At 52.8% G+C, this 16,111-nt stretch overlaps 1 protein-coding gene across 4 annotated transcripts in view; it reads left to right on the top strand.

Annotated features, from left to right (window-relative positions):
* Positions 1-16,111, top strand: part of LOC119970022 (cyclin-dependent kinase-like 4) — a 226,165-nt gene that overhangs the window by 18,412 nt on the left and 191,642 nt on the right. For all 4 annotated transcript variants that reach the window (XM_038803982.1, XM_038803978.1, XM_038803974.1 and 1 more), the window contains exon 3: positions 10,855-11,191. In XM_038803982.1, coding sequence (XP_038659910.1) covers positions 11,024-11,191 — 168 coding nt within the window. In that variant the 5' untranslated portion in view covers positions 10,855-11,023. The remainder of the gene's footprint in view (positions 1-10,854; positions 11,192-16,111) is intronic.

The raw sequence follows: 16,111 nt of genomic DNA, 5'->3' as shown, positions 1-16,111 counted from the left end.
TCCCCCATGTCATTTATCTCCAAATAATTCTGGATGGTCTCCCTCTCCCGCCCGCACACCCCCTCATTCGCCAACAGTCCTACATCCTATCTCCATTGTATGCGCTGTACCCCTCCTTGCTCACCAGTCAATCAACCCAGTGTGGGGCATGGTCCGACACAACAATCGTCGAATACTCAACATCCACCACTCCCGACAGCAAAGCCTTGTTCAAAACGAAAGAAATCTATCCGGGAGTACACTTTGTGAACATGGGAGGGAAAAGAAAACTCATTAGCTCTTGGCCGTCTGAACCTCCATAGATCTACCCCCCCCTCCATCTGTTCCATAAACCCCTTTAGCTCCTTCACCAGGACAGGCACCCTCCATAGCCTTGAACTCAACCGATCCAACCTCTGATCAACAACCGTATTAAAGTCCACACCCCCCCCCCCCCATGATCAACCTATGCGAGTCCAGGTCCATAATCTTCCCCAACACCCGCCTCATAAACTCCGCGTCGTCCCAGCTTGGTGCGTAAATATTCACTAATAAAATCGGCATCCCCTCCAGCTTCCCATTCACTATAACATACCTACTCCCTGAGTCCGACACTATATTCTCTACCTCAAATGACACCCACTTAGCCGAGGCTGGTTTCGCACAATGGGCTAAATAGCTGGCTTGCAATGCAGAACAATGCCAGCAGCGTGGGTTCAATCCCCTACCGGCCTCCCCGAACAGGCGCCGGAATGTGGCGACTTTCACAGTAACTTCATTGTAGACTACTTGTGACAATAAGCGATTATTATTACTAGGGGCTGGTTTAGCACAGGGCTAAATCACTGGCTTTGAAAGCAGACCAAGGCAGGCCAGCAGCACAGTTCGATTCCCGTACCAGCCTCCCCGAACAGGCACCGGAATGTGGCGACTAGGGGCTTTTCACAGTGACTTCATTTGAAGCCTACTTGTGACAATAAGCGATGTTCATTTTTCATTTACTTATTAATCAAGATCGCAACCCCCCTAATTTTAGAGTTTAGCCTCGAATGAAATACCTGCCCAACCCAACCCTTCCTCAGCCTAGTTTGATCCCCTACCCTCAGGTGTGTCTCCTGTAGCGTTGCCACATCTGCCTTCAAAATCTTCAAATGCGCGAAGCCCTCTTGACCAGCCCTATCAGCCCTCTCATGTTCCATGTGATCAGCCTGGTCAGAGCAACCACCCCCCCCCCCCCCCCCCCCCCCCCCCGGCCGATCAATCATCACCCTTCATAGGCCAGCCTCCAGCTTGCGTCCCACGCCTCCTCAGGCCTGCCCTTGTGTCATCGACATCAACTGGGTCATCAGCTGGGCTTTGACAAAGAGTCATTGGACTCGAAATGTTCACTCTTTTCTCTCCCTACAGATGCTGCCAGACCTGCTGAGATTTTCCAGCATTTTCTCTATCATTTCAGATTCCAGCATCCGCAGTAATGTGCTTTTATCATCGACCTCCAATTTGTCTCCAAGCATAGTCTCTCCCCTGACAGCAGAACAATTCACCCACCCCACTAACAAAATAACAATCCCAAATGCACATAACAAACTGATCACGTGCTCGTCCCCAACTGCGCTTCCACTGCCCAGCAGACCTGGTAGCCCCCGCCCATGGCGACAAGCATTCTACCCCCCACTGATCTCCCTCCCCCACCCCGCTCGAACATACATATGCAAAACATAACAATCCCCAACAAGCAAAAAGAAAAAATTCCACCCACCATCCCCCATTGGGGCTGGTTTAGCTCACTCGGCTAAATTGCTAGCTTTTAAAGCAGACCAAGCAGACCAGCAGCACGGTTCGATTCCCGTACCAGCCTCCCCAGACAGGCGCCGGAATGTGGTGACTAGGGGCTTTTCACAGTAACTTCATTGAAGCCTACTCATGACAATAAGCGATTTTCATTTTTCATTTCATTAAGAACAAAGTTATCCCGCATACAAAATAGCAACGGCCCAAACATTGGTACAAAAAACAATATATGCAAAAGAAAAGAAATTTAGCAGCATAGGTGCAGAGTTACTCGCCCCCAAGTTCAATGTCCTCCATCACCTGCCAGTCCCCTGCCCTTAACAAAGTTCATCGCCTTATCCGGTGATCCGATAAAGTTCCTGACCCTCGTAAGTGACCCACAAACGAGCTGGGTACAACATGCCGAACTTCACCCCCTTCTTGAAGAGGGCCGATTTAACTTTATTGAAGCTCGCCCTTCTTTTGGCCAGTTCCGCACCCAAGTCCTGGTAAATGCGCAGCTCGTTATCTTCCCATTTCCAGCTCCTCATCTTCCTGGCCCACCTCAAGATCTGTTCCTTGTCCAGGAATAGGTGCATTCGTACCACCATTACCCTCGGTAGGCCATTCATCCGTGGCTTCCTCAGAAGCACGCCGTGTCCCCTGTCCACCTCCAAGAGTCGAGTAAACACAGCTTCCAACAACAGCTTCTTGAACATACGCGCCACATATGCCCCTGCATCCGATCCCTCACCAGCCCCATCTCCGCCGCTGGGAGGCCAACGATCCTCAGGTTCAGCCTGGGAGACCTGGGTCGGGATTCTCCCCTACCCGGTGGGGCGGGTGGTCCAGTTGTGTTGGAATGGCATGAACCACTCCGGCGTCGGGCCGCCCCAAAGATGCGGAATTCTCCGCACCTTTAGGGGCCAAGCCGTCACGTTGACAGGGCTAGGCCCGCGCCGGTGTGGTTCCCACTCCGCCGGCTGGCGAGAACGGCCTTTGGCGCTACGCCAGCTGGGGCCAAAAGGACTTCGCCGGCCGGCGTAAGTCCGTGTGTGCGCCGGAGCGTCAGCTGCTGCTGATGTCATACCGGCGCATGCGCAGGAGGGGGTCGCTTCCTCCTCTGCCGTGATGAAGACCATGGCGAAGGCGGAAAAAAAAGAGTGCCCCCATGGCACAGGCCCGCCTGCCGATTGGTGGGCCCCGATCGTGGGCCAGGCCACCGTGGGGGCACCCCCCGGGGTCAGATCGCCCCGTGCCCTCCCCAGGACCCCGGCGCCCGCCCACGCTGCCAATCCCACCGGTAAGAGAGGTGGTTTAATCCACGCTGGCGGGAGAGGCCTTTCAGCGGCAGGACTTCGGCCCATCGCAGGCTGGAGAATCACCGCGGGGGGCCCGCCGACCGCCGCGGGTTAGAACATAGAACAGTACAGCACAGAACAGGCCCTTCGGCCCTCAATGTTGTGTCGAGCCATGATCACCCTACTCAAACCCACGTATCCACCCTATTTATTAGGACACTACGGGCAATTTAGCATGGCCAATCCACCTCACCCGCACATCTTTGGACTGTGGGAGGAAACCGGAGCACCCGGAGGAAACCCACGCACACAGGGGGAGGACGTGCAGACTCCACACAGACAGTGACCCAGCCGGGAATCGAACCTGGGACCCTGGAGCTGTGAAGCATTTATGCTAACCACCATGCTACCCTGCTGCCAACTGTCTGCCAACTGGCGCGATTCCCGTCCCCGCCGAATCTCGGGGGGGCGGAGAATTCGGGACACGGCAGGGGCGGGATTGACGCCGGCCCCGGGTGATTCTCCGACCCGGCGGGGGGTCGGAGAATCCCGCCCCTGTTCTCCAGATCCTCCACTTTTTCTTGCAGCCTTTTCTGGTGGTCCCTCACCAGCCCCATCTCCGCCGCTATCACGGTTAGCTTGTACTCGTGCCCATCCACCGCCTCTTCCACCTTCTGGATCACCTGGCCCTGGGCTTCCAATCTTTGCTCCACCTGGTCAATCCCCACCTTAATCGGGTCCATATACTCTTTTCTTTGCTTAGCAAAGCCTCCTGAAGGAATTCCACCAGCTGCTTCGTTGACAACTGAGCCGACAATCCCAGTCCCTGAGCCTCCACCATGTCTTCCTGTGCTGCAGACTCCACACCCTTCTTTGCCCAACAATCCCTCCTTGTCAGACCACTTCTGGTCCACATATCCATAAACTGGTGGGGGATTCTTCTCCTCTACCTCACCAGTCTCCTATTTTACTGATCAAATCCCCCATAAGTCGGGGAAAAAGGTCATAAAGGTCCACCACGAGCGGGAGCTACGAAATAAGCGACCACTCACTCCATGGCCGCCACCGGAGGTCACCCATGCCAACTTAACTGGTCTCTACCTTTCTCGCCCCACAGGCCCTAACAGTACATTTAGGTGGATTCCCGGGCGGTACATCAGAGGTGAGTCAGCCATCTTGTGACAATGGTCTCGTTTGGCGACCATCCTCTGTAGCGATGGCGTGGTGCCACCCTGTTCTGCCCGCTGCCCATCGAATGCGCCAGGGACATGAGGGGGCAGTCCGAGGCGCTGTGGTGTTCAGGCACCTCCCTGGCAGGAGTCACCGGCATGGGCTCCATCCACTCCTACTCCCTCGGGGTGCTGAAGCCCCCGGGGTACTCCCAGTGGGATGGGGGTGTGACCAGAGCGGACTCTTGGGGCTCTCCCGGCACCTGGTACTGCCAGTCCAGGAAGCCCGCTCGTGTCTCGACAGGGTCTCCATGCTCGCGGCCATGGAGCACAGGGACTGGGTCACCTCCCTCTGGGACTGGCTCAGGTCAGCCTGCGCCCAGGCAATGCCATTGACGGCCTCAGCCATAACCCGTTGTGACTGGGCCAAGCTCTGGAGCGCCCTGGTACATAGCTGCATGTGACAAGGCAACCCTGTCCTGTGCTCCGGCCTCTGCCCACACAGAGTGCCCCAGGTCTTGGACATCTTGACTCATGGCCGATACCTTCGACCCTAAGGCCTCAACCATGGATGCTACCCGTGCGGTGTTGGCTTGGATGGCATGCATTATCGGCACCGCCTCCGGCCACTGCAGACGATTAGACTCCTCCAACTGCACCTGCAGACACTGGATGGTGCTGACAGCCCCTCATGTAGTCCCTGACTCTGTATCTCCATCTCCTCGGTGGGACCGCCCTTTCAAAAAGCCCCAGACCCGTCTGGATGGCAGCTAGTCCCAGGGGTCGGGCCGTGGTCCAACCATCCGCCTACTCGAGGGTTCCTACTTCCGCCTGATGTACCGCAGCATGTGTGTGGTGCGCACGAGATAGTGCCCCAGGAGCCTCTCCACTAAAGTGCCCAACCGAGGTGAGTGTCTCTGGGATGGTGGAGGGTGTTGGAGACAGCAGTGACGGGAAGTCAGTATTGTCCCCGGACTAGTGCACCTGGATGTCACGGTTTGGTGTTTGGGGTCTCCCTTTGCTATCCATTGCCTCCTCGCTGCTGGATTCTGCTTGGGTTGGGGTCGGGGTGGGGGACACAAGAATGGCCCACCTCAGTGCCAGGTGATCCTACAACACACAAAACATGACGTATGTTTGGATCGTGGATTGGGGTGGTGAGGGGGGTGGAGGGGGGACGTGGCATGTTAGTGGGGGTTTATTTGGTTCCCGATGCCAACTTCCACCTCGGCAACTGCTCTGTCTCCGGTCACGTCGACCAGGTCCAGTACCCTCTGCTGTGTAGCGATGAGGGGCCGCAGGTCCCCCTCTCTCTCTCTCTCTCCGGTTATGCACTGCCTTCTAGAGGGTGGGGACGAGACAGAAAGTGTAGTGTTAGATTGTCGGACGCAGGTAGCACAAGGGTGGGCAGCAGGTGGCCTTCATGGCCAGAGCACCTGGCAGTGGCAACCGGAATGGGTGCTGGCATGTGGTGCAGGGTGGGGTGACCACACTGCCGACTGAGGCTCGGTCACCCTCCGGGTTGGTTGGAGGCGACGTTACGGGTGTGTAGGTCGGGGGTTGGTGCCAGGAACACAGTGCTGCCTGCTCACGTTAACCGCCCTGAGGAAGTCGTGCAGCTTCTTGCGAGACTGCTCTCCGGTCCTGGTGGTGGGGCCCATGGCACTCACAGCCTCTGTCACCTGCGCCCAGGGCCAGTGTACATCGGCGGCTGGCAGCCTCCTTCCCACCCTGGGAAACAGGGTGGCCCACCTCTCCATGGCACCCAGTCGGGTCGGGTCCCGAGCTCTGCCTACGCGAAACGGGGTGCTGCTTTTCGTGCTGCCACCTTCTTGTCTGAAATGAGTGTGTGTGGGGAGTGAAGTGCTAATCTGTGGCTGCAGCTTGTCAGCCTCTGGAGTGGCAATCCCAACCACGGTGAATTGGACAGTTATTCATTGGAATCAATCAAGTTCCACATGGCGCCGGTGCTAACCCATTTACGAATCATGAATTGCTTCGGGACCAGCGCAATTTAGTTGTCGTAGAACACCACGGATTCAGTCCTGGCGTCAAGACATGAGGCGGATTTCTGGTGCAGCACACTATCAGGATTCTCCGTTTCGCCAGCTGGTGAATGGGGTTTCCCATTGTGGGGCAGCCCCATGGCATTGGGAAACCGGAGAATCCTGATGGCGGAGAATTCAGCCCTGTGTCTCTGAAACGGAGAATTCTGCCCACTGTGTGAGGTACACCATTCATCTCACCATTCTGTGATTCCATGAAATGGGGAATAAAAAGGAAAGTTTGAAATCTTTAAAGCGCAGCCAATTTATTCACTTTATAATATATTCTAAATAGGAATAACAACATATATGATGTTCGAAGTGAAATTATGCAACAGGTATATGCTTGTTATTTCATGGCAATCATAACTAAGTGTAGTCCTCTGCAATTATAGAACATAGAACATACAATGCAGAAGGAGGCCATTCGGCCCTTCGAGTCTGGACCGACCCACTTAAGCCCTTCCACCCTATCCCCGTAACCCAATGACCCCTCCTAACCTTTTTGGTCACTAAGGGCAATTTATCATGGCCAATCAACCTAACCTGCACATCTTTGGACTGTGGGTGAAACCGGAGCACCTGGAGGAAACCCACACAGACACGGGGAGAACGTGCAGACTCCGCACAGACAGTGACCCAGCGGGGAATCGAACCTGGGACCCTGGCACTGTGAAGCCACAGTGCTAGTCACTTGTGCTACTGTGCTGCCCTGAATTCTACATTTCTGGTGTCAATTATGAAACAATGTTTGAGGGCGAGCAGTTGGGGACCATCTACAAATTCCAAATTTATTTTGTTATGTAATCCATTTGGGATTGCCTTGAGTGAAATTGTTGCCGATTGTTTAACACAACTTCATTTCAAATGCCATGACATGCAAAATTTGCTTTAATCTTGGCAATGGCATCTTTCCCTGTTTTTATTAACCTGATGAGAGGTTTCCTTCACTATTTAGCACAGCATTTTTGGACATTTCACACTTGCATATGGGGCTGGACTCTTCATTCCTGAGACTAAGGGTTGGATTTTCCAATTCTGCGGCTATATCCGCAGGATCCGTCTGGTCTTACAACCAAAACGTCGGTGCCGCCCCTGCTCTGATGCTCCGCCCGGTGAGGAGCTAGCAGCCGTGCACGCCGGCTTTACCTGCTGATATAGATGCAGTATTGCCGGGTCCATGGCCCCGCATGCGCACGGCGCGGGCCTTTCGGTGGCCACGCCTTAAACACGGCGGCAGCCGCATGTTGACCCGGCCTGCCAAAAACTGCCCCCCGTAACGCCCCTCGCCACCCCCGGACCACCTCCCCCCCCACCCCCTGTTGAAGCCCCCCCTGCCAGTGGAATAGAAACCTCCCCCACCCCCCCCCCACCCCGACTGTAGCGGCACTGGCCACAGTCCGCAGCCGCCACGTGAGGTCCCCGAAAAGTGAGAGGACAGCCGCACCACGCCATTGCGGACTCGGCCCATCGGGGGCGGATAATCAGGGGTGAGCCTCAGGTGACAACCTGAGCCGTCCCGTCGCCGTGGGGCTTACCCCTTGAGTACGGCATTTTTGAGGGGGAAGAGCATCGGATAAACGGCACTGTTCCAATTCTGGCGTAAAAATGCATTCTCCGGCCTAGCGCAGAACGCGATTTTGGCGTCGGCAATCGGAGAATCCCACCTTAAGTGTTGACGCCGGAGCAGGATTAATGGACTTCTACAACAACAAAACTGGTGCCGCACCTGAACCAATTCACTGACCGTTAAGGGGCTAGCACCGACGCCACATGGAACATGACTGGTTCCAATGAAAAACAGTGTCTGATTTGACGGATTTGGGATTGGCACTCAAGAGACTGCAGCCGTATAAAAGCACTCCACTCCCGACACACACCATCCCTGCCAAAAGATGGCAACAAGGCCCTGCTAGACACCGTGGAGGAGAGGCGGGCCATCCTGTAGCCCAGTCCGGGAAGGAGGCTTCCAGCCGTCGCCGTTCGGCAGGCGTGGAGACAGGTGGCAGAGGTCATCAGTGCTTGGGCAACAGCACGAGGACTGGTCAGCAGTGCAGAAAGAAACTGCACAACCTCCTCAGGGCGGCCACCGTGAGTAAGCAGCACTGTGCCCCTAGCACCAACCCCTGTCCCACCCAACCGTAACCCCACCCCCAACCATCCGGATGGCGGCTGGAACCCCACCTTCCACCACATGCCGGCACACATAGAGGCTGCCGTGGCCGGGTGCCTTGGCCACTGAAGCCACCAGCCACCCAATCCCTGGGCTGCATGCGTTAGACTGCCTAAAACTGTGCATATTCTGTTTCACCTCCCTTCTCCTCCACTCCCCCCACAAGGAAGTAAGACCCTGCTGAGTTGCGGTTCTTCAGTACGTGTGTCATCCCCCCCACCACACACACAGCACTCCCACATCCACCCCACCCACCACCACCACCTCTGATCCACTACCCCCTAACCCCCTCTCTACCACCAGCCTCCCAACCCACACAACCCCCCTCCCCCCACACACCCCAACCATCCCCGCAAACCCCCGGCCAATTATGCAATCATGCGTCTTGTCTTATGTCTTGCAGGAGCTGCTGCTGATGGTACGGGCCCTTCTGGTGTCCCCCGCCCCCAACCATAACTCCAGGTGCGGAGCAGTGACGACGATGACACAGACACGGGTGGGAGCCCTCGTCCCACATTCCATGACACCCCGGAGCTCGAGTCCGGGGAAGACACCGACTCCCCATCACAGCTGTCTCCAACGCACTTCACCATCCCTGAGATACTTACCTCGATTGGGCACTTCAGTGAAGAGACTCATGGGCACTATCTGGTGCACATCACACACATGCTGCGGTACATGAGATGGAGGTAAGAACCACCGAGGGGGCGGACGATCGGGGGGTGGGCCGACCCTCAGGAACAGCATCTGTCCAGATGGGTTTCGCGCTTTGGAACGGACAATCCCATTGATTGTGGAGATGTAGTCGCAGAGCCAGGGACTAAATGAGGGGTTGTCGGCAAGCATCCAGCACCTGCAGGTGCGGTTGGAGAAGTCCAACCGCGTGCAGGAGCAGTAGGTGGTGCCGATCTTGCGTGTCACCCAGGCTAACACTGCACGGGTGCCGTCCGCGGTGGAGGCCTTGCGGACGAAGATTTCCACCATGGTCCAAGATGACCAAGGCCTGGGGAAATCGATACAGGTGGTGGCCGAGGCTCAGGACAGGGCTACCCTGTCACAGGCAGCCATGAACCACAGCCAGCTGGACATTGCAGCGGCGCTCCAGAGCATGGTCCAGTCACAGCGGGCCATGGCAAGAGCATTGGAAACATTGCCTAAGCACTGGCTGACATGGCCCAGTACCAGAAGGAGGTGACCAGTATGAGAGGGAGATGGCCCAGTACCAGAGGGAGGTAGCACAGTAACTGGCTGATGAGGCACAGACCCAGAAGGTGGTGGCACAGTCGAATAAATGATGTGACAGAGATGATCCACTCCTTTGCTCCATGGCTGTGAGCATGCAGACCCCGATCGAGATGAGAGTGGACCTTCGGGACTGGCAGTGCCAGGTGGCGGGGGACCCTCGGGGTTAGCTCCGCTCGCACCCCCATCCCATGGAGTAGCCCGGGGATCATCGGACACTTTGAGGGAGGAGGAGGTGCTGAGCCCTTGCCGGTGACTCCCGCAGGGGAGGTACCGGAACACCACAGAGCTTTTGACTCCTCCCTCCTGTCCCTTGCACATCACATGGGCAGCAGGCACAACAGGGCATTAACACGCCACCTGGGACACCCGAGCAGCAACCTTGGGTGGGCTGCATGTTGCTCCGCTGGTGGGTGCCGGCTGGTTGTGGTGGGGTGGTATGGCGGAGGGTGGGGATGAGGTGCGGGGGGTGATATGCGGAGGGGGGCTGGGGTGCAGGAAAGGTGGAGGAATGGGATGTGGGGTCGGCACCCGTACGGCCGGTGTTACTCTGCAGAAACACAGTCCACAGAAGTCAGTCAGTGGGGGGTGCAGCAAAATAGCAATACCTGCTCCCAGGGGGGGGCATCCTGGCCCCACAGGCCATCCCCTGGTCACCACCACCCCCCACCCAGCACGGGCAGTGTCAGGACCAGCAGCCCACAATCGCGCCTCTACAGCTTCTACCTTCTTTCTCTATCTCATCAGCCACGCCGCCTGTCTCCCGATTTTAAAAAGCACAAGTGAACCTTGCCATTGGGAATGCCCCTCGGCAGAGGCAGAGCATCAGGAGTCCGCAGAAAATACCGGTCGGTCCGCTAATGATAAGCAACCGGCGTTTACTGTACGTGCGGAATGGAATGCATTGACGCCGCTGTCGAGGCACCGTAAAATTGTGATTTGGCATGAACCCAGCGCCCGCCATGATTTCGGCATCAAGACTGATTCTCCGCCCAGTTGCCTTTCCCGATTTTGGAGTTGACCAACAGAGAATCCTGTCCATGAAACTGAGAGTCAGAGTTCAGCTTGTGGTAGCTGTAGAAGCAATCCAATATTCTACGTATTCATGTAATGTGTTCCACAGTCAATAATTTAACATATAGTGATTTCATTTGGGTCCTTTTTTCTCTTTTCAGGCAACTAACCCCTGTTTGAAAATATTATCCACCATGCTTCATTGGTATCAGATTTTGTTCTGAACTTGTGGCTTTCATTTGTAAGATACATTTCAATTTAATTTGAGCTACATTCAGAATTACCATAGCTGCTACACTGAAACCAGTTATCCTAAATATAAAGCAACAAATGGAAAAATATGAAAATCTTGCAAAAATTGGTGAAGGGTCTTATAGTGTAGTATTCAAGAGCAGGAACAAAGATACAGGACAAATTGTTGCCATCAAGAAATTCATGGAATCGGAAGACGATCCATTCATAAAGAAGATAGCCGTGAGAGAGATCCGTATGTTGAAGGTATGACTTTAAAGGCTGTTTATGTTCTTCCATATTGTAAGTAAAAGTAGTCATTGGTGTATTCTTTTCATATTATAATAAATTTGCTGGTATTGGTGTCATTAGAAAAACAGTAAAAGCAGAAAATAATTATCTTCACATTTAACAGGAACACTTCAGAACGTATTTATAGGCTGCACGGTGGTGCAGTGGTTAGCATTGCTTCCTCACGGCGCAGATCCAGGCCCCAGGTCACTGTCCGTGTGGAGTTTGCACGTTCTCCCCGTGTTTGCGTGGGTTTCGCCCCCGCAACCCAAAGATGTGCAGGGTAGGTGGATTGGCCATGCTAAATTGCCCCTTAATTGGAAAAAATGAATTGGGCACTCTAAATTTATAAAAAAAACAGAACATATTTATATAGTTACACTACTTGTAATCATGTTCTTTGTGTTTACACATTATAATTCCCCAATGGAGTTTCAAACATGTTTTTAATCATTTAAGTCTGACTTCTTTACAAAGTTGACGTGAATCCTAAGTAAAGAGACTAGTTTTACTGCCTTATTAATCAAGCTCTGTAGTAGACAAGTTAACTCACCAGAAAAGAGAGGCAATTTGCTGTTTTTATTCAAGGTCCAATTACTAAAAATGTCAATGAGTTTGGGGTCTGGAGTCCAAGTGGGAGAAATGTCATGCATAGGGCTAGAGGTTAAGGATATAATGCTGCAGTGTGGAGGTACAAAACAGTGACTGGAGTTAGGCATGATGGTTGCTGGTCTTTAAAAAAGTCTTTAATTAAAATATATATTTTTTAAACTCCCCCAGTAACCCCCACATCACCTCCACGAAGATATCGGGGGTTGTTCGCCTCCCCCATAGCACAATTATTGTGGGCAATTCCCCCCCTCCCCGCCCCGCCCACAACCACCACAGCAGTATCGCCAGTGCTACCCCTGTGAATGCCAGGCACATACTTCACTGTCATTTCCACCCCTTCTAAGGCCTCTGCACTCCCGCCCCGCCCCCCCTGTCATTACACATAACAGGAGGCCCCCTCCCCATTGATCTGGCACTGACCCGGCACAGGTTGGCACTGGCTGGTACTGCCTATGGCACAGGTCGACACAGGTTGTCAGTGCCATCCGGTGTCAGGGGGAAGTATCAGGGCACTTACCGGCATGTCCTTCTTCTCCCATAAGACCATAACACATAGGAGCAGAAGTAGGCCGCTCGGCCCATCGAGTCTGCTCCGCTATTCAATCATGGCTGATATTTTCTTCATCCCCATTCACCTGCCTTCTCCCCATAACCCTTGATTCCTTATTAATCAAGAGCCTATCTATCTCTGTCTTAAGGACCCCGGGGGCTATACATTACCTGATGCCCCTGTGGGATCCCTTTGACTGTTCCCTGTCTTCATAAAGCTGTTGTAAAACTGTAATATTCACTGAAGGGGATCATGTGATGGGTAGGCGCTTTAATAATGTTCAAATTTATTAATGGGGGGGAATGTCGTTTTGTCATTGCTGAGGGGCAGGGAAAATCGGGAAAACAAGATTTGCCGGCGGCAATCTCAATTCCCGACTCTCGTGGGATTTTGCACCCATATCGGCGTTTACTTTCGGAGCGAATGGGAGAGTAAAATTGCCCCCATGCATTGTGACGAGTTCTATACAATTCTTCTCTCCTCGGTGCACTTTGGCTGGAAGGTCTTAGATATTTCACCATCGTACCTCTGAAATTCATTTTTCTTTGTTGCAAAAATATACTTTATTCATCAAATACATGAAAGAAACATTAGAAAACATTTTAAATTGTCACAACAGTAAAGTGCAATGATATTCATATTTTCTAGTGAGATCAAAATGCACCCTGAGGTGCTTTGACACAGTAACGAGAACATTACAGACATTCCAATATTTTTGTTACAGAAAGTACAATACTGTTCAAATTGTATACATAGGTCATGTTGCATTCTGAGTTATTTCAACAGAGTTACATTTACTTTATACAGTCAGGGTTAAGTACACAGTTGCCAGCCCCTCAGTGTAGATTGGCTGAAAGGCCTTACACAGATGCCTCTCCCCATTCCACCTTGGTAGCACCCCAATCCGTCCCTCAGCACATAGTCCTGCACCTTGGAATGTGCCAGTCTGCAACACTTTGTCGAGGACAATTCTTTGCACTGGAAGATTGGGCAGACCAAAGAGCATCTTTCACCAAGTTGATGATCCTCCAGCAGCAGTTGATATTTGTCTCTATGTGCATCCCTAGAGCACAGAGTCCTGCGGCACGGAGCTGCGCAGGATGTACCATGATAAATACAACTGCATCACTCTCCAGATCTTCTTTGCAAAGGCACATTCCACAAGGTGGTGTGCAAACATAAGTTGCCTCCCTTCCCCCTCCCCCCACTCCCGCAGTCACTTTGAGGGCAGGGTGCGGTGGTGCAGAGACTTCAGATATGCATGTGCACCACGGTAGCATCACAGCTCCAGGGTCCCAGGTTCGATTCCGGCTTGGGTCACTGTCTGTGTGGAGTCTGCACATCCTCCCCATGTGTGCGTGGGTTTCCTCCGGGTGCTCCGGTTTCCTCCCACAGTCCAAAGATGTGCAGCTTAGGTGGATTGGCCATGATAAATTGCCCTTAGTGTCCAAAATTGCCCTTAGTGTTGGGTGGGGTTACTGGGTTATGGGGATAGGGTGGAGGTGTTGACCTCGGGTAGGGTGCTCTTTCCAAGAGCTGGTGCAGACTCGATGGGCTGAATGGCCTCCTTCTGCACTGTAAATTCTATGATACTCTAGGTCAAGGATACGGTGGAGAGTGCCCTTTTCCCTTTTCATCACCAGCCAAGCTAGATCTTGGTGATTGTTTGAAAGTTTTGGTGATGAGGCATTCTGCCAATTGACTTTTAACAGTGTTATCAGGGAATCATCAGACAGGATCACCATCTCCTTTTCCCTCAGGGCCTCGAGGAAGTTAAATGCAGACTACTGTTTGATGGGCTTCTGGTTGAAGATATTTTTCTGCACAATCTTTTCCATGAGGAACAGGTGTGGCATGGTCCAACTGCGCCAATATGGCCTTCACAACATTTGGACCGATGAAATCTCAGAACATGGTGACACTTGGTGTTTGCATACCGAGGGTCTACGCACTGCTTGATGCAGCCGCACACAAGGTGGTCATCAGGATGAGGACAACGTTAGGTATGAATAATCTGAGAAACAAGAGATTTTAGGCTGGAAAAACGAGGTAATCACTGTACACTGCTCTAACTGCAACGGCTAGCACCCACAGATCAGAACAGCTTGTTTTGCATATGGTAAAAGATGCAACAAATGAAGGAAATTGAATCATTTTGCTAATGCTATAGATCGAAACCACAGCAGCCTTCCTCTGCCATCAGCAACATGGCAACAGTTCGATCCTCTGAGGTTTGAGTATCAGTAAGGTGAAAGAATTAGAGTTCAATCAAAACAGTGAAATTACAGAGCGTCCAATAATACTCTAATGCAACAGTGTTGACAATGTTACAGGAAAAAGTGAGTCAACATAATTAACAGACTTCAAGTCAAGATTGATACTGGAGCAAAGGATAATGTATGGCCAAAGGTTGCAGAATGTAGACCGCATGCAGCACCAGACCCCAGCACCCAGACACACCATGTGGCTTTTGGTGGATAGATAATCCACACTGAAGATGTAGCAACCTTCCACTGCACACAGGGAAATTTCAAGTTCCATATTGACCAGAACGTAAATCCTTTACTAGGACTACGGGACAGCATTACATTGGGGCTCCTTCAACTTGCTCCAGAAGTACATGCTCTACGATTTCCGGTGGCGGCTATGAGGGAGTAAGTCACACATTTGGTGGCTCCCGCTCTGGCCGGATTTTTGGACCTTTTTCCCCGATGTTTTCGTGGTTTCGTATTTTGGCTTTGAAGGTGCAGACAATTAGGCTCTGGACCCACACAGTGGTGTATGGAACGGAGAACCCCAAGGGACCGAAGAGGAAGAAATAAAAAGATAAGCAAGGGCTGGGTGGAGGTGGCAGCTGAATACAACATGGCTGATTTTGGACCCCTGCTGCGATGGCCCAGCCATCGATGGAGGAGCTGATGCAGGTCATCCAAGAGGACTTTGCCAGACAGAAACGGGAATGTCTTGACCCGATAAAGGAGTCAATCGAGCAGCTGGAGCGCAGGCTGGATGCCCAGGATCGGACGATTCAGAAGTTGGAGAAAGCGCTGGCGGACCAGGAGCAGCACCAAAAGGTGGTCGACCTAGAGGTGGGGATGCTGAAGGCTCAGCAAAAGAGGTTGCTGGAGAAGGTGGAAGATCTGGAGAACAGAGCTCGCCGGCAGAACTTAAGAATTGTCGGTCTCCCTGAGGGGGCTGATGCTGGCGCGTTTGTGGCGAGTATGTACCAGAAGCTTCTGGGGGAGGCGGCTTTTCCCCGACTGTTGGAGGTGGACAGGGCGATTGCGAGGAAGCCACGACCGGGCGACCCCCCCAAGGCTGATGGTGGTCCGATTCCACCGATTTTTGTAGAAGGAGTGTGTTCTCCAGTGGGCCAAGCATATTAGGGGCTGCAAGTGGGACAAAGCATATTGTGGGTCTGTCAGGACCTGAGTGTGAAGGTGGCCAGAAGGAGGGCAGGCTTTAGGCAAGTGAAGGAGATCCTGTTTAAGAAGAAGGTGAAATTTGGGCTGCTTTACTCGGCGTGTCTTTGGGTTACATACGGGGACCAGCACCATTATTTTGAATCGCCCGAAGACGTAATGGACTTTGCCAAGAAGAAGGGACTGGCGCAGAACTGAGAACTTTTTGGTTTTAAGTTGTAACTTTTCTGAGTGATGTGTATATGTTTTGACTGTCGTTTTTCTTCTCCTTTTAAGTTTGGGTGAAGGTGGGGAAGTAAAAGTTATTCGGTT

Source organism: Scyliorhinus canicula, chromosome 1, assembly GCF_902713615.1.
Source record: "Scyliorhinus canicula chromosome 1, sScyCan1.1, whole genome shotgun sequence".
Classification (NCBI taxonomy): domain Eukaryota; kingdom Metazoa; phylum Chordata; class Chondrichthyes; order Carcharhiniformes; family Scyliorhinidae; genus Scyliorhinus; species Scyliorhinus canicula.
This window is presented reverse-complemented; position numbering and strand designations above follow the sequence as displayed.